General features: G+C 37.3%; 1 protein-coding gene and 2 non-coding genes across 4 annotated transcripts in view; 1 reads left to right on the top strand and 2 right to left on the bottom strand.

The window, feature by feature from the left end:
- The window catches only part of LOC107657728 (meckelin-like), a 59,217-nt gene extending 49,338 nt beyond the window's left edge, over nucleotides 1–9,879 (top strand). Inside the window, exons 21-39 of one of the 2 annotated variants that reach the window (XM_016445954.1) lie at nucleotides 3,722–3,787; nucleotides 3,922–4,078; nucleotides 4,180–4,303; nucleotides 4,383–4,488; nucleotides 4,667–4,723; nucleotides 4,797–4,895; nucleotides 4,972–5,070; nucleotides 5,198–5,206; nucleotides 5,678–5,764; nucleotides 5,883–5,982; nucleotides 6,106–6,245; nucleotides 6,383–6,523; nucleotides 6,615–6,695; nucleotides 6,857–6,973; nucleotides 7,050–7,166; nucleotides 8,929–9,033; nucleotides 9,126–9,228; nucleotides 9,325–9,467; nucleotides 9,558–9,879. In XM_016445954.1, the coding sequence (XP_016301440.1) occupies nucleotides 3,722–3,787; nucleotides 3,922–4,078; nucleotides 4,180–4,303; nucleotides 4,383–4,488; nucleotides 4,667–4,723; nucleotides 4,797–4,895; nucleotides 4,972–5,070; nucleotides 5,198–5,206; nucleotides 5,678–5,764; nucleotides 5,883–5,982; nucleotides 6,106–6,245; nucleotides 6,383–6,523; nucleotides 6,615–6,695; nucleotides 6,857–6,973; nucleotides 7,050–7,166; nucleotides 8,929–9,033; nucleotides 9,126–9,228; nucleotides 9,325–9,467; nucleotides 9,558–9,638 (1,932 nt within the window). In that variant the 3' untranslated portion in view covers nucleotides 9,639–9,879. The remainder of the gene's footprint in view (nucleotides 1–3,721; nucleotides 3,788–3,921; nucleotides 4,079–4,179; nucleotides 4,304–4,382; nucleotides 4,489–4,666; nucleotides 4,724–4,796; nucleotides 4,896–4,971; nucleotides 5,071–5,197; nucleotides 5,207–5,677; nucleotides 5,765–5,882; nucleotides 5,983–6,105; nucleotides 6,246–6,382; nucleotides 6,524–6,614; nucleotides 6,696–6,856; nucleotides 6,974–7,049; nucleotides 7,167–8,928; nucleotides 9,034–9,125; nucleotides 9,229–9,324; nucleotides 9,468–9,557) is intronic. The other variant, XM_016445955.1, reaches the window with a different exon arrangement.
- Nucleotides 9,880–10,482: 603 nt separating this feature from the next.
- trnat-ugu (transfer RNA threonine (anticodon UGU)) lies at nucleotides 10,483–10,555 on the bottom strand. The gene has a single exon. It is a non-coding gene; the product is annotated as a tRNA-Thr (tRNA).
- A 1,374-nt stretch (nucleotides 10,556–11,929) lies between these two features.
- Nucleotides 11,930–12,002, bottom strand: trnat-ugu (transfer RNA threonine (anticodon UGU)). Its single transcript has one exon. It is a non-coding gene; the product is annotated as a tRNA-Thr (tRNA).
- Nucleotides 12,003–17,239: the final 5,237 nt, after the last annotated feature.

Consider the following 17,239-nt stretch of genomic DNA (forward strand, 5'->3'; position numbering starts at 1 on the left):
TTGCCCACTTTTCTAAAATCCACATAAGTGGTAAGTGTGCACGTTATGCTTTGCCCACTTTTCTAAAATCCTGTATGGGAAGGGTTACGCGTTGTCAGCCTCGTTCCCTTTCTCTGAGTTGGCTTAGGCCCCGGTACTCGCCTTGGGCTCCACTCAACTAGTGTGTCTCTGTTGATACACTTTTAAAGCATCGCTCCCCTCACTGTAGAGGGTTATTTATGAGCATGGTGCTTTCTTACGAGTGTTTGAGTTTTCTCCCCTTCTGAGGAGTTGAATTCCCCGCTCCGTGGGCTGTTCTCGTGGTGGTGTTTAGCAGTGCACCCCTCTATCAGAGGGTTGCCTATGAGCACGCTACTCCTTTTCTGAATTTTGAGTTCTCCTCTCACGTGGAGAGTTGCGTTCTCTGTTTTCCCAGAGCACCTGGAACTGGCAACATCAGGCGAACTAGGCCCTTCCTCTGCCTCCCTGATGCGCTGAGTTTTTGGCTAAGCTTGCAGTACGCTTACCCTTCAGGATTTCTAACGAACATGCTGTAGGTCAAGCCCCCTCACGGCTGAGAGCTGGGTGTTATGCTCCCTCAGCTAGGTAACTTACTGCTAGCCATTCAGCATTATACCATGAGGATGAGTTGGTGACTTCTCAGACGTATTCTTCTTGGGATGCACCATTTCCATCTATGGACATCTACTTCAGAGTGCCACGAGGGCCCCTTAGAACGGTATCTTCTTCTTGAACGAGGCTCCTGCGCGGGAACCATGATGGGTGAGTACGATCCATTTTGAATATATAAAATGCGCTGGTGGTTGTGTGAATCCGTCTGCTAGCCACAGTGTTTCTGTGTGTTTCTGTCCTTTTCTAGGGTAGGTCCTCAGTGAGCAACCCCTCTGCTGGACTCAGAACCGGGTTCTCGACTTTTGCAGTGATGACCTCACTCGTCGATGCTGGATCCAGACTGTATGATAGCCCTTTTTCCGGCTTCATGCTTCCTGGATCATGTGGCCAGATCACAGGCCGCAATTCTCCTGGACGTCCGGGCCGGGCTTATGCTTTTCAGGCTGCCCTAACTGGGACGCTATATCCAGGTTCGCCCCGAGGGGCTTCCTGTGAATCAGGATATCCCCTCTCGCTGAGATGTCGAGCGGGAGGTATGAGTGGAGTTTTCGTGAGAAACCCTTCTTGTGACGCCTATTTATACTATAGTCGTACCGGTAGTGATGTCCTAGGCTAACGCCGGCCAACATGTTGTTGGTGTTTTTTTAATGAATGCTTCAGACACGGGTCACGTCGAGGCGTCCCCCATAGCGACCCCTAGAGGACGCAGTGTCTCGTTCCCTACTCAGGGAACCATGGTTACATACGTAACCTGAGACATTTTTCCGCAGTGATAGCACACTATTTCTGATCTTCCTTGTTGGTCCAAATATGGTTTCACTTCTGCTTCTTGCTCATGCAACTTTCGCTGATGTCTCTGCCCTGTAAACATAGCATTCTCAGTCTTCACTATGAAACCATCAGATGAATCTAGTTCCCTAACTCGCTTCCCTATTGCGTCTATGTCCCTATCATACAAATTTGTGGTTGTAATTCTGATCAATTGTGCTTGTTTAGCTTGCATGTTATTCAAGAAGGTATTTATAAACAAAGCCTTCATTTCATTATTCAATGGGAGTTTGGACTCTTCAATCCATGCCTTTTTGAAGCGCACATAGAAGTCTGAAGCAGATTCTTTAAGTTTCTGTTTTGTATTCGCAGCGAATGATAGATCTTGTCTAATACCTAGACGTTTATCTAAAAAGGTTCTTAGTTCTTGGAAGAAAGTGTCATGATTTTCAGGCTTCTCCAAAAATGTTCATGGCGATTTGCAGCCGTGCCTGAGCCTGTTATTTTATCATTATCATGACTCCGCGTCGGACACTCAGTGGTTAACATTGCTTTGGTTACATCCCCCTCCAATATTCTTAACAGAACTGCCCTGTAATCTGCACCAGAAAAGTGAGCATATTTTGTATGTGTTTGCAGAATAGTTACAAATTTACCAGGGTGTTGAGGGGAAGGTAAACTTTTGCATATTGATTCCATGTCCGACATTTTTAATGGTCTAACATTGATGTTATTTCCAGCTCTTACCCATACCATTGCATTTTGAGTCAAATTTGACGGTTCAGTTGTGTTGCCAGATAACTGACCGTACGCCTCGGCGTATGGACTAGTATGTGTATTTTTAAACTTTACAGACGGCGGTTTCACCGAGGGCGGTGCAGAGGGCGGTTTTCCTTTTGTGGGGCAATTTTGTTTAGCTACATAAGCAGCAACTTGTTTCCTATCTGGGCCCCGAATCCCCCATTTTCCACTTTTTTTTTTTTATATAATTAATGTGCACAAAATTCTTCTGTACTCGAACGCCCAACCTCAATTGTAGTGCATGTGTCGTATTGTGACCGTGGGTGATGGTCCTATATTTGGCTTTCACAAGACATTTTGTCCTGATCGCCTCTAAAATCACCTTCTTTTATTGGGTGTTGTCTAATTTTGGACTCTCGCCAAACCGTGTTTGGGTCGTCCTCTAGAACACCTTCTTTTATGGTCACAATGTATCAACATGCAGTAACAATCATTTAATTTCATAAATCCATAAAACTCATAATTCATAAAACTTTCCACGTTAATAATTATCAAATAATTACTGTTGCCAGCCGAAGTGTAACAACAATGAAACCGAAATCCCACTAACGACTAGTGATTAACCAATCACTCTCCACGATAATAGTCTATCCAACTACTGTTGCCAGCCGAAGTGTAACAACAATGGAGCCAAAGCCCCACTAACAACTAGTGATTAAACCGAGCTCGTCTCTTTACGAGATACTAACAGGATCTTACAGGGGTAAGCACTGTATTTCATTTCAGAAATATCCAAAAACACTTACCCCTTTTATTGTAGGTCCTCCCTTGATCTCCGGTGCGGCTTGCCTCCTTGCTCTCTGAGCTTTTCCCCTGGTTCACAGGGAGAGTCCCCCCCTTTGTGGACGAGCCCCCAACTGTTAAATTATCCATTAAATTATCTGAGCAGATCTGATCAAGTTGAGCGGTGGAGCACAGAAGCTGATATCAGGGAGCCAAGAATGACACAGACACAAGAAGTGTAGTTCACTCAAGGTTCAAATCTTTATTGTGAGGGGCTTCGTTATATATAAGTTACAGAGGAAGTGAATCTGTTAGCTCAGCACAAGCAGGGAATAGACTGAGACAGTCTAGGAAAAAACAGCAATATAAATCATGTCTTGTGATTGTCTGGTACTGAGTGATGTAATGATAATGCTGATGCATGCAACATGACACAGATGGTCACAAGGGGGTATAGAATCTCACAGAATATTTTGTGTTTTTTAAAATATTTAAAATACACAGCACATTAAAAACGTGATGCAGAGTGCTGAACTCTCGTCAAGCCAGTTGAGATACAAATAGTGTGCACCCATGTTTATTTGAGGTGTTTTTCATCGAGTTTATTTGCAAGTCTTTGGCATAACCCATCATACAGTGACGTTCCTAAGAAAATATTTAATAATTTCTGAAGATTTCTTTTTTTTAATTTTTTTTATTACACTTGGGAACATTTTTGCTAATTTCTTAGAATGTGTCTTTAGAAATTCTATTAACTTCTTTTGAAATTGAAAAGTATTGTGAGAGAGACAAATATGCTTAATTAAATCCTCTATAGCTCTGTCCAGACACCCCTACCAGACAACAGTCCGCTTTCATGTTTGGGACAGCCTACAAGCAGAGTGTAAGTCTCACCTTTCTTCTGTTGTTGTTCATATGTGGTCCATATTTAGCAATATGTTTCTCAGTTTGGTCAATATACATGTTTTTATTTTTAGCTGAATATGTTGATGTTAATGTTTTTTTTTATTTTCTTAGTGTGTGCTGTCTGTGTCAGAGCTTCTGAATGGGTATCCGGAGCCTGTGTTCTATGACGTGTTCCTGGTCATTCAGAAGCCACAGGAGGACAAGCGTCTTCTTGCAGTGCCTCTCCTAAATATCAACCAGCAGTTTAATGGCCAGTTCACTAATCAGGGTACAACATACAAACACATCTTTTGATCATACACTTTCATATCATCATTATATGTGATGAAGGCCTTGCTGCTTTATCACCATGCTGATTTCTCGTGTCAGGATCTAGCATGAATAACTGGTACCTGACCCGGAGGCTGATGCTTGTGGACACATTGAGTGGAAGGGAAAAGTCTTTGAGTTCTTCACCCAAGGTCATACGTGTGGCCTCTAACATTAAGATCGGGTAAGTACTACACACTCACAAACACATAAAACTCACGTAGTGTGAGGTCACACTAAGCTTGATGTCCTGCACTGAACAGGTTTCAGCTGGTGACAAATACACAGAAGGGACAGGTGTACCCCCCTCTGATGACTGTGACTTACTCGGATATACTTGTCACTGACCCCACCACACAGACTGTTACAGTAAGTCTTCAGCATGTTTTTATATGTTAATGAAATTAATCAAAAGTTATTTTATTCTGTTGCCAGTAAGATTAATGATACAGTGTAAAAATAATAAATGATAAATATTTTACACATTTTAAAGTGCTTATATGATCAGCCAAATGGGTTGATTTCTGTTTTATGTACATATGTACAGGTGTCATTCTCTCTTGAATATACGATGGACCAGGAAGAAGCTCGGGTCAAAACTGATGTGAGTATAAACAACGCAAGCCAGTTTTCTGTTTTATGTTTGTCAGCTTATTCATATGTGGATTCATATCCAGATTGCTCTTGGTGTGCTGGGTGGGGTGGCTGTTGTCCACTCTTTATTGAAGACAGCAAGCTGGAAAAGAAGAATCGCATCTCCTCTCATTGACCTGCAGGTAAAGACTCACATTCAGAGATGATTATAAACACAATTAACAACACAGATGCATAATAATGTCCTTTCTGTTTCAGACCATTATGAAGTTTCTGGTGTTCTATGCTGGTGACCTGGCAAATGTTTTCTTCATCATCACTGTTGGAACAGGCCTCTACTGGCTCATATTCTTTAAGGTTTGCATTCGTCATGTCTGTAAGTAGCAATGGCTAGTCTATTATGAATATGATTAAGCCTTACATGAGTCTTTTTTCCTCCTTTTTTTCTTTCTTTTGCTCTTCAATTCCTTTCAATATTTTCCAGACAGTGGAGGCAAGTGTTTAACTTTTTCTATTGTTAACGTAGTCTCACCCACTTCTCAGATATCAGTTTATTATCTGTGTTTCTGTGATTTTCTTCCACTGTCCTGTTAAATTAAATTTTTTGCTAGGATGTGCAGTCTATACGTAGCCTACTCTTTATTTTTTGATGGAGCTCTTTAGGTCTAAATGCCTGTTCACACCAAGACAAGTACTGTGCAACTTTGCGTTTCTGATACCCACTTGTCACAGATAAGAAAGGAAATCAAACAGTATTTACTTATCAAACAGCCATTCAGATTATTATATTCACAATTTTCGCTTTGCTAAGTACTCTGTTTGTGTGCGCTACTAAGTCATAGTTTTAATAGCATTGGCTCTGGTCATGTGAACAAAAGCATGAATTTTATTGGTTTGCCAGTGTGAACACGACTTAAAATAGAAATCAAGACCTATAAAAACAAGGCTTTTTGTGTATCTCCAGGCCCAGCTATTTGTGTCCGTGTTGCTGCCATTACCAGCTCAGGAGGAGCGCTTTGTTGTTTATGTTGGCTGTGCCTTTGCTTTGAAGGTGAGTACAAATATGAACATTAGCTTATACACTACAGGTTGCTTAATTAAGTATATGTCTGTCTTTTCCCCTCTTTCCATTTCCTCCCAGGTTAACTTAATTTAATTTTTTGTTACAGACTGTACAATTTCTTCATAAGCTCTTTGTTCAGCTGTCTGTGGATATTTTCTTCATAGACTGGGAAAGACCTCGTAGTAAAGCCAGTAAACATGTGGAGGGTAATTACAATGTTTCTCAAATGCATGTTCCATTATATCTATACAGACTCTACATTTTTAATCCAATTAGTTTTATATTTTTTTAATAATACATATTCTATAATTATGTTGTAATGTGCTCAGGGTCTGGTGAAGCAAAAAGTCAAGCATCTCCTGTCAGTATCTGGAGAACATATTTTGTGGCCAATGAGTGGAATGAGATTCAGACCATTCGCAAGATCAACCCCACTTTTCAGGTCATCGCTGTGCTCTTCTTTCTGGAGGTGAGGGCAACAACACACTACAGCTCTGTTCTAAAACATCTAGTTTGTCTCAAAACCTATTTCCCAAACTGGCCTTTCAAAGAGCTTGCCATTTTGTTAAGGACTGTCTTAACAAATGTTGAATGTTGTGCTTGCAGGTGGTGGGCTTCTCAAATTTGGCTCTAAGAGACCCCTCATCTGACCTGCATCTGTCTCCTGAGGCATACACACCTCCATACAGCCTCATACTCCGCTACGGCGTGGCTTCTGCAATGTGGCTCTGCATTGGCTTAATACAGGTGAGAACATGTATACTTAAAGACAAGCAGCCTGTCTCTTTGTGTCACTTGTGGTGTTTCACTTGTTCCTTTTTGTGTCGTTTTGCTTTAGATTACATTCTTCAAAGTAATCCATGAACGCTTTGTTGAAGACAAGATTCGCCAGTTTGTGGATCTGTGCTCAATCAGCAATGTAAGTATTAGGCTAGAAAGCTTCTTTGCAGTTGAGCAATTAAACTATAATTCATAGCCAATAAGTGTACAATTTTAGACTGTAACATATGTAATGCTTTAATGTTGCTTGATTTTTGTCTTTCTTTTCTTCCTTTGAATGTATGTGTATGTGTCTGTTAGATCTCAGTGCTGCTGCTGTCTCATCGATGTTTTGGCTACTACATTCATGGACGTTCTGTTCATGGTCATGCAGACACTAACATGGATGAGATGAATACAAACCTGAAGAGGGAGGCGGTAGGATACATTTTGAGTCGTACATTTAATAATAGAAGTTTATATGGAAGACTTATTTTATTTTTATGTGTTTTAGGAGAATCTGTGTGGCCAAAGGGGACTTTTGCCAAACTCAGACACTCAGACATTTCAGATTTCAATAACCAACCGCCTGCGAGCACAGTATGACCGGATAATCGAGCCAATCAACTGGGTATAAACACAAACATAAACACTTCTATTTATTTATCTACGTAAAGGCATATGCCTTTATTGTTTTTTAACAAAGTCAATGATAAAGATTATTTCATATAAAAAAATATATTATTACTTACAAGAAAACGTGTAACTTTTTAGAAAATCACAATTTACTTTATTTATGAATCATTTTTATCTTTGAAGACATCCAGTGATCCCTGGTTTTGGCAGATTTAGCTCACTTCTGAAGACTATAGCTGTGTCTCATTTCGAAGGCTGCATCCTCTGGAGGTCACATCCTCTGTAGGATGCGTATACGGAGTGTCCTCAACCCCGAATTAAATGAGACGGCCTTCGTAGGACGGGCAGAAAAGGAAACAGGAAGTATCATGTTGCTAAGCCAACACATATATAGCGTCGGTGCGCTCTCACGCTAGTTAAATGAAGATTAAAATATTGAACATTAATTTCATAAAACTAAATGTAGAAATGTTTTTATTTCTTTATTTTAAAATTATTATAAGATTATTGTCTCCGTAAAGGTTTCTACAGTGAACAATATGAAAGCGACCCCTAAATGTACAATACCTGAGGGTTAAACAAATTAACAATTTCTCACCTTGCTAGTTAAGTACTGTTCTCAACATTTAAAAATCACTAAACGCTTGTAATCCTGTTTACCACGTCTACCAACTGAGGTAATACTACTTAAAAAAGAAAAACTTACTTATACTTACATTTTTACATTTACATCACTTGTAACGTTGCATCAAAGTCCCTTTAAGGGTGTTCTATAGTCTTTAGTTACATCTGCCAGCGTTTTCAAAGAAACGACGGATGTTTACGGCGACGCAAAGAATTGTGGGTTACCTGTAGCAACGAAGGATACACCTCATGCATCCTCCAAATTCCTGTGAAAGAAGGTCGCATTCTCGGAGTGTCCTACCTGCTTTTCTGAAATGAGACCGCCTCAATGACGTATGCAGCCTTCGAATGCGACCTCCGGAGGGCCGTAGGACGGGCAGAAAAGGAAACAGGAAGTATCATGTTGCTAAGCCAACACATATATAGCGTCGGTGCGCTCTCACGCTAGTTAAATGAAGATTAAAATATTGAACATTAATTTCATAAAACTAAATGTAGAAATGTTTTTATTTCTTTATTTTAAAATTATTATAAGATTATTGTCTCCGTAAAGGTTTCTACAGTGAACAATATGAAAGCGACCCCTAAATGTACAATACCTGAGGGTTAAACAAATTAACAATTTCTCACCTTGCTAGTTAAGTACTGTTCTCAACATTTAAAAATCACTAAACGCTTGTAATCCTGTTTACCACGTCTACCAACTGAGGTAATACTACTTAAAAAATAAAAACTTACTTATACTTACATTTTTACATTTACATCTTCACTTGTAACGTTGCATCAAAGTCCCTTTAAGGGTGTTCTATAGTCTTTAGTTACATCTGCCAGCGTTTTCAAAGAAACGACGGATGTTTACGGCGACGCAAAGAATTGTGGGTTACCTGTAGCAACGAAGGATACACCTCATGCATCCTCCAAATTCCTGTAAAAGAGGGTCGCATTCGGAGTGTCCTACTTGCTATTTTGAAATGGGACAGCCTCGATGACGTATGCAGCCTTCGAATGCGACCTCCGGAGGGCACAGCCTTCGAAATGAGACACAGCTACTTTTGTACGCAAAGTGTAGCTAAATAATCTCCCAAACAAATCACTCTCCGTAAAGGTGGCTAATAATGTCTCTACCCCTTCAGAGAAGTGGTCCCTCAAGGTTGGTGGATGCTTCAGCCAATCCATGTGAGCAGAGCACAAACGCTTACCATACTATGAACCGGTTCCTGGGCTCTGTCATTGATCATGTGAGGATTGCATTTCATTGATGCTTGTGATTTTCCCCATAGTTTTTGTTTTGTAGGTGTTGTTTTGCTCACTCTGAATGCTGTTTTCTCAGGCACATCGTGAGATGGATTACATAGTGAAAGATAAGCTGCTATTTGAGAGAATCATCGGTATGGAGTTTATAGAGCCACTGGATAAAAGCATCTTCTATAATGGTAAAAAAAAAAAAACCTTTGCTAATCATATCCAAATATAATTCCAACTCATTAGTGTTTTGAGTGATACTGATTTTTGTGTTTATCTTCTCACAGATGATTCTCACTCATTCGCTGATGTCCTCTTTTATGGTAATGAGGCTGTGCTGTTGATCTTTGACACCCTCTTTTTCTGTGTGGTGGATCTGGGCAGTCAGAACTTCATTCTCGCAGCTGTGTTAACATACCTCCAGCAACTGGTTAGTATACGTGAATTTGTTAATGGACTGGTTTAATTCAACAGTCTAGAGGTGATGATTAAGATGAAGTTTTAATGTGCTCTCCTTCAGGTCTTCAGGTTAATCCGAAATGGAATGGGTCGTAGGAACCTAGCCAGCAAAACTCTGGTTGACAAACGATTTCTCATCTAGTTCCTCTGCTTATTCTGTCTGCTCTCTGTTGTCTTTATGCTGTTCTTTTTTATGCCATGGCAGCCTTCAGATTTCTTCTGCAGACTTTTGTATTGTTTTTGTATAAAAATATATTTTTAAAAATATATGATTTGTGCAGGATTTTTGTACTTTCTATGCCAAGACAGTTCAGGATTTGATGTATAAATGTTTTGATATTGAACATTTTTAATCAGTTAAATCAGTTCTTGGTTTTTACAGTGGCCTTCCTGAGTAAATTTGATTATGCATAATAGTTTTTAGAAGTTCTTCAGAGCACACAAGTCAGAAACATGATGGCTCATGCCATGGAAAAATTCTAAATCAATTAATAAATGTGAAACTGAGAATGAAAGACCAGTCAAAGATTTTTGTCTTTGTCTTTTCTTTAATTTCTACAGAAATTATCAGTTTAAAAACAGAGAATGCTCTGTCTGCAAAGAGACACAGAGAGGTCCTCACACCCCTCCTTTATACTAACAAAGTTTGACATTGAACAGTATCTCTTTGAGATCAGCTGCTAGCCAATCCTGCTTGTACCCATTAGTCTAGGGACACTGATAGACAAATGGAAAGCTGATAGAGAATATTTGGCAGCGTATGCTGTTAACGTTCAGTACCTGCAGGCTGTCACATATACACAGAACATATAGAAAATCTGAGATGCATAATATGAGACAATATTGAATATCAATTACATATTATAAAAATTTGACATTTCTATCACACTCGTAAGTGTTCCTCTTGTCAGTTCTGTATACATGGTTCTCCTGGAAGTAATGTATGGCTACCAATTATTTTTGATACTTGTTCAAAAGTTATTTATAGGCCCCAGCGACGATTGAACTCACGACCCCTGGTTTACAAGACCAGTGCTCTAACCACTGAGCTATGGAGCCTCACCTGCTCTTGTTCTGTCTGTATTATCATATGAATGGTACTGACAATCTTTGTGCATCTGTAAGGGGTGTGTCTGGCATACCAGAAGTGAGCACTAGTCATGTGAGCACCTATGCAGGACAGTCCTTCATACATCACAGACATCAAGTCAGTCGTATCACAAGAGGAGCAAGTTATGACATTTTGATTAACGATTACCAGGTCAAAAAATGTATTCATTCTAATATGCTGGTGCTCAAGAAACATTTCCTATTATTATCAACGTTGAAAACAGTTGTGCTGCTTAATATTTGGTTTTACATCTTTTACAAAGTTTGACCAGTTTGGAAAATAATTAGTAATTTATTTGCTTGGTTGCAACCAATCTTGCATCTGTTTTGCTACATTTGACCTCTTTCAGGATGGTTGAACATTTGTGATGTTTCTTAGCTTTCAGTTTTTTTGTTTACTCACAGTTGAACACTTCATATCAGACCTGCTTAGTTCTCTTCTATTGTACCACTAGTCATGTATACCTGTAAACTCTTTTTGATAACTACTCAAAAGTGTCTTCTAAGTGTTTTCCAGGCCCTAGCGAGGATCGAACTCATGACCCCTGGTTTACAAGACCAGTGAGCTATGGAGCCTCACCTGTTCACACATTGTCCTCATTACCATATGAAAAGTGCATATGAAAAACCCTGTGTAGCACTTCAAAGGGTGTGTCTAACATTTCCCTGTAGCTTTGATTGTTTAAAGTTTAGGAGGAATGATAAACAGGTGATTCATCGGTTGCAAATGACATCCTTCTATCTGCATAACTTCATTGTAATTGTGCTATATAGATTATAGAAAAAAATTAAAACAGATGTGGCTTTTTCCATATGTGTTTTAATTTTTTTTCCTATATGCTTATGGTTTTTTAATATACTTTTTTCAACTAAATGGATAAGAAGTGAAAGTTTTAAGTAATAATGTGCCTTTACCTTATATTAGATTTCACCTACATGTTTCCTAATAAGAGAAAACTACACACAGACGCAGATGTAAATCAGAGCAATGAAACTAAATTAAAACAAAATTGATCCAAAACAGTTTTGTCCTATTATGGTGAATTTCACATTTCCAAATTATGAATATATATATATGTGTGTGTGTGTACTGTATATATACTGCATATTCTGTAAAGTGCTTGAAATATCAGGTCTGAAAGTTGTAACACTTGCTTGCACTCACACAGAGTGTGAAGTTCTGCATATAGTCTGAAGACCTTGGTGTTTTTTGTAGTGTTGAACAATTATCAGATCTATTTGAGCGATTATCTTCTATTGATAATCATTTATGTCTGTAAACACTTTTGATAGTGGTTCAAAAACATCCTTTAGTTATTAATCAGGCCCCAGTGAAGCTCAAACTCACAACCTCTGATTTACAAGACCAGTGCTCTAACCACTGAGCTATGGAGCCTCATCTCTTCTTGTGCTGTCTTTAAAATCATATGAAAGGTACTGACAGTCTGTGTGCCTCTGAAGGGATATGTGTGTCTGTTGAGTTTCTGTTGCTTACACTATCAAACTATCATGTTTGATAGCATGCCAAAAGGTCACTAATAGTAAGGCACTAGTAATTTCTTTGTTTACAACCAGTATTGGTTTTTGTGTCTGTTTTGTTTGAAGGGTCAAGACCCTCATAATTCTCAACTACATTTAATCTTGTTTAAAGAAGACAAACAGGCAGTGCATGGTGGAAATGGCCAAAATTCACTGAGGGGACACTAGCTTGGAAAATTTTATATAATAATTAAGTTTAATTATTAATTTAATAATTAAACTTATTTAATATTTTCTCTAAACCTTCTTGGATATCAAGACGGGCGCCCTGCAATTCTGGCCAAATTAAAGATACAGTGCATGTGAATTTGCACATGTTAAAATGTAAACTTTATTAATGACCCCTAGTGTTAAATAATAATTAAAAAAAAATATTGATTAGTGAAATGAAAGAATTATTTGATAAAAATGAGAATGATTAGTAATTGTCTCTAATTGGCCTGATTATCTGAGTCCACAAAACACTTCTTATTTTGTGGTACAGTATTGCATGATTTGTAGATTATATATAATAGTTTACTCTTTGTATAAACATTTGCAATTAGTTTTTAAAAGGTAAAATTACATTCTTCAGGATTCTACACTAACATTTCTTTTTAGGAGCTCTAGTGCTCCTACCTAAAACATTTTTTTAGAAACACCTTCTTCTGATCAATGACAGAAGTTAACCTTCCCATTATGAGGCGATATTTGACTCTTCTAACTTTATTAAATGTATGTCATCTTCTGTGTCAAAAAATATTATATTTATAAACTTTTATCAAAAATTTTAACAATAAATTCAATTTAAATATATATTTGCTTATTTATTTCTTTTTAATTTCTGCAGGTTTGGTCCTCCATAATCAGGGATTATCCCTCAGGTTCAGACACCTTTAATTTAGCGCACTACCAGGATGCTAGTGATGGGAAGTTCGGATCATTTTACCGACTCTGACCTTTGTGTCTCGTTCAGCAAAATGAACTAATCTTTTTTCTAGTCATTTCGTTCATTTTAGCAAAATCTAATTAAAATGTTACGTGTTACTTCCCTAACACGTCTACTACTTACGCAAACGTTGATCACACTACAAACAATACAAAATTATAATGCTATAAGAAACAGAAAAGATTAATTCATTGTTTACCTGGGTCTTCAGTCTATGATTAGCTCACCTCACCTCTTATCTGACAAGTCTTCAAGAGATGAACTAATCAATTCTCTTTCCGGCTCACACTGCATTGGTTAAACTTATGGGGCTGTCACGTGATGAACGAACGACTCACACCCGAAGACTTGTCAGATATATTCGGTACAACAGGGAAGAACTGCAGAATATAATGTCATACAGATATTTTTAATATTATTTAAAAAATGTGTCCATCAATGGTGGCAATCAGTAGGCTAATTTCTAATGAAGAGACCAATTTATATGACAGATTTTAATGTAGGCTTTTATACATATGTAAACATTATAAAAGCCTACATTAAAATCTGTCATATAAATTGGTCTCTTCATTAGAAATTAGCCTACTGATTGCCACCATTGATGGACACATTTTTTAAATAATATTAAAAATATCTGTATGACATTATATTCTGCAGTTCATCCCTGCTGTACCGAATATCGATACTTTTCAAATGATCATATTGAAGTTAGAAATTCAAATATTGTGACTATTTATTTTGTAGGGTGCCACAAGTTTGTTAAAATTTCCAAAGGGTGCCGCGACTAAAAAAAGGTTGGGAAACACTGGACTACTGGACTAATTCCAGTACAGAACCTATAGGATGTTGCGCATGCGCGACTGAACGAATCACTCCCCGAGACGACTCGTTCTTCCCGAGTCACATTAAAGATTCGTTCAAGAACGACCCAACACTACTCGAAAACCCCAGAGCAATCTCAAGTGCGCGCGCATCTCAGCACCGGCAAACAAAACACACTATAAAAAAACTGAACGACTGTCCTTGGAGATCAGTTACTTTCAATCATTAAACGGCACATTCATTGAGGCAAATAATTTGGTTTTATTAATTAAACAGCTTTCTTGTGGGTGCTCGAGTGACTTGCAAAAACCACAGAGGTCCAATGAAGATTAGTAGGCTATCAAGTTAGTGACCGGTGTTGTGTAATATTCGGTTCCTGTGAACAACTGTTCCAGGCTCCAGCGGGTGGAGTTTACGTGAATAGTCATTAGTTCCCATGTCGTGGGCGTGTCCTTGAAACAACGCGCAAAAGAATGGAACTGAAAATATTAGTGCACGCTCCTCAAATCGCCACTTGTTTAATGGATTATTTTGAATAGGTAACGAAGTGTCAGTGTTACACATTAATTAGCATTAACTGCAAAAGTGCCAAAACAATGCATAGTTTGTGCAATATGATAAATTGTCTGTAACGTTTTGCTTGATTGATTACAGGCACACAACAAAACAATCAATAAGATAATAACCTATCTTACCTAATATAGTTTTTACTCTTTGGTGTGTTTAGCTTTTTATATATTTAATTTGTGGGGCTTTATTTTTAATAGTTTGATTTGATTAGCCTACCTAGTTGTCTTTGGAGACTAGTACAGTTTGCATACAACTATGCCTGAAACAAACCACTACAAATTTATCTTGGGCCTAATAAAATTGGTGTGAGCATCCTGTGTCATTCTTTCTTTAATCTTTTTTTTTTTTTTTAAATAACCAGTTTTTACCAGCCTCCACAGCCCCATCATGTGTCTTTTTTTTATTATTATTATGAATATCAGGTAAAATTATAATTAAGGTCACTATATGCACTTCTGTCACATTTTCTCCTATTACTACTACTACTATTGTTATTATTTTTTTTAAGTAAAAAAAAAAGACATCAAAATCTTTCCACATAAGCCTGTTTGGGAATCACCAATATCCAAGTACTAATACATTATAATATATTGAAGGTAGAAATCCACCCAAACATGACAATTCTGTTATCATATACCCATTTGAAACCAGTATGAGCAAAAAATAAATAAATAAAAAACACTGACATTCTTTAAAGTACCTTCTACAGAAGAAGGAGTCACACAACATTGAAACAACATGAGAGTGAGTTAATTTTTATATTTAAATGAACTGTCTCTTTAAAATTGACTTACAAAGTATGTCATATTAGCATAGCATATCACATTTTTCTTTATTGTATTTAGTTAAGTCAAATACAGAGCTTAACGGTTTAGAGAATCTGAGAAAGAGCTACTAATAATAAATATTATAATATCATATATAAGCATACATTGTTTCTGTTCTTTGACCATACGTTGCACTGAAAAACAACCTCATCATGTCATATGTTTAAGAATGGTGTGTGAAAACATCCAAAATTTCATGATCCAGTGTGTTAATAATTTATAACATTTGAACACCTTATTCAAAATTGTTTTTCACATTTTACAACTATTACATACAATGAAACCCAAATGTTGTTGTCAGCCAAACTCTGTTCTCCTGTCTCCTCCCAAGATTAAAATCCTCTGAGATTAATTAAAGGTAATGTTTCAATAATTTAACAACACTTTAATGTTCACATTTCTCTGATGTGGGTTAATAGTAACATGACATGCAGGTTAACAAATAACATGTTATCTTTTTAGTAAGTGTTTTATTTTTACTGTTTAAAATTATACTCAAATTATATTGATCACATAAATATTAGTTACATTCATTAAATGTTACTATGACAAGTACAGAAGTAATTGCTTTATGAATATAACTCAAATTGAAAAGACAAGGAAAGTTGTGTATAAGTATACATGTGGAATGAAGCAATGCAAAATTAAGTGAGTGTCTGAGATATTTATTGGCACTCGATGAGAACAGCCTCCATGTATGTCCAGTTCACACAATGATCAACTACTGTACCAGTGACTTCAGCTCTCTCATCCAGTCTGAAACAGACAGTGACTTTACATGATGATCAATATATGTGGAAACATCACAAAAGCAAATCAAAGCCATATTATAACATTGGTGATGATGAGACATATGATTTCTTATCCAAATTTTTAAATAATATTCTTGGAGTAGCTGCTGACCTATGTCCAAGAAGACTGCATCAGAACAATCATTTAAGGTTTATGCACTGTATTATATAATCAATTACAAATTATAATGATTACAATATTAACATTTTAACTGCAAGAAAATTTGTTCTCAGTATGTAAGTAGCTTATTTAGGTAACAGAAACACTGGCTATATACAAACTAAACAAGATTTCTATAAATGACACAGGATAGCTTATAGCTATATTTATTAGGCGACAGATATATTTGTTTCAAGCATTGTTGTGAACATAATAGTCACCAGTAGCCTACGTATAGGCTAATCAAACTATTCAAACAACAATTAATGCCCCACAAATGAAATGTACAAAAAGCTAAACACATCAAAAAATAAGAAACTATATTACCCAAGGTTAGCATAGGTTATTCGCTTATTGTTTTGCTGTGTGCCTGTAATCAATCAAGCAAAAACAGCTTACAGACGATTTATCATATTACACAAACTGCATTGTTTTGACTCTGTTGCAGTTAATGCTAATTAATGTGTAACATTGACACTTCGTTACCTGTTCAAAATAATCCATTAAACAAGTAGCGATTTGAGGAGCGTGCACTAATATTTTCAGTTCCATTCGTTTGCGCGTTGTTTCAAGGACACGCCCACAACATGGGAACTAATGACTATTCACGTAAACTCCACCCGCTGGAGCCTGGAACAGTTTTTCACAGGAACCGAATATTACACAACACCGGACTGCAGTTTTGACAGCATGTAAATGAAGACACGCCAATCTCGGCCATTTCTAGAGGTGATAAAAAATAAAGGCTACTTTATAGACATAAAATGAGGCCGAAAAATATTTCTGGAGAACGTGCTTGATTGTCATAATTCAGATCTGTGTTGTAAAAAAAAACAAAAAACTTTTTTTTCATGGTTGACATAAAAGAGTTGCTTTGAGTATATTTGTTGAAAATATTACCTAATGCTAACATGACAAAATATACAACATTTGTATTCTTTCAGTGCAACAAGTCATCACACTCCTGTTTCAGAAGTGATTTCATCAGCTTTTCTC

Source organism: Sinocyclocheilus anshuiensis, unplaced genomic scaffold (genome assembly GCF_001515605.1).
Source record: "Sinocyclocheilus anshuiensis isolate Anshui unplaced genomic scaffold, SAMN03320099.WGS_v1.1 scaffold43, whole genome shotgun sequence".
Classification (NCBI taxonomy): Eukaryota; Metazoa; Chordata; class Actinopteri; order Cypriniformes; family Cyprinidae; genus Sinocyclocheilus; species Sinocyclocheilus anshuiensis.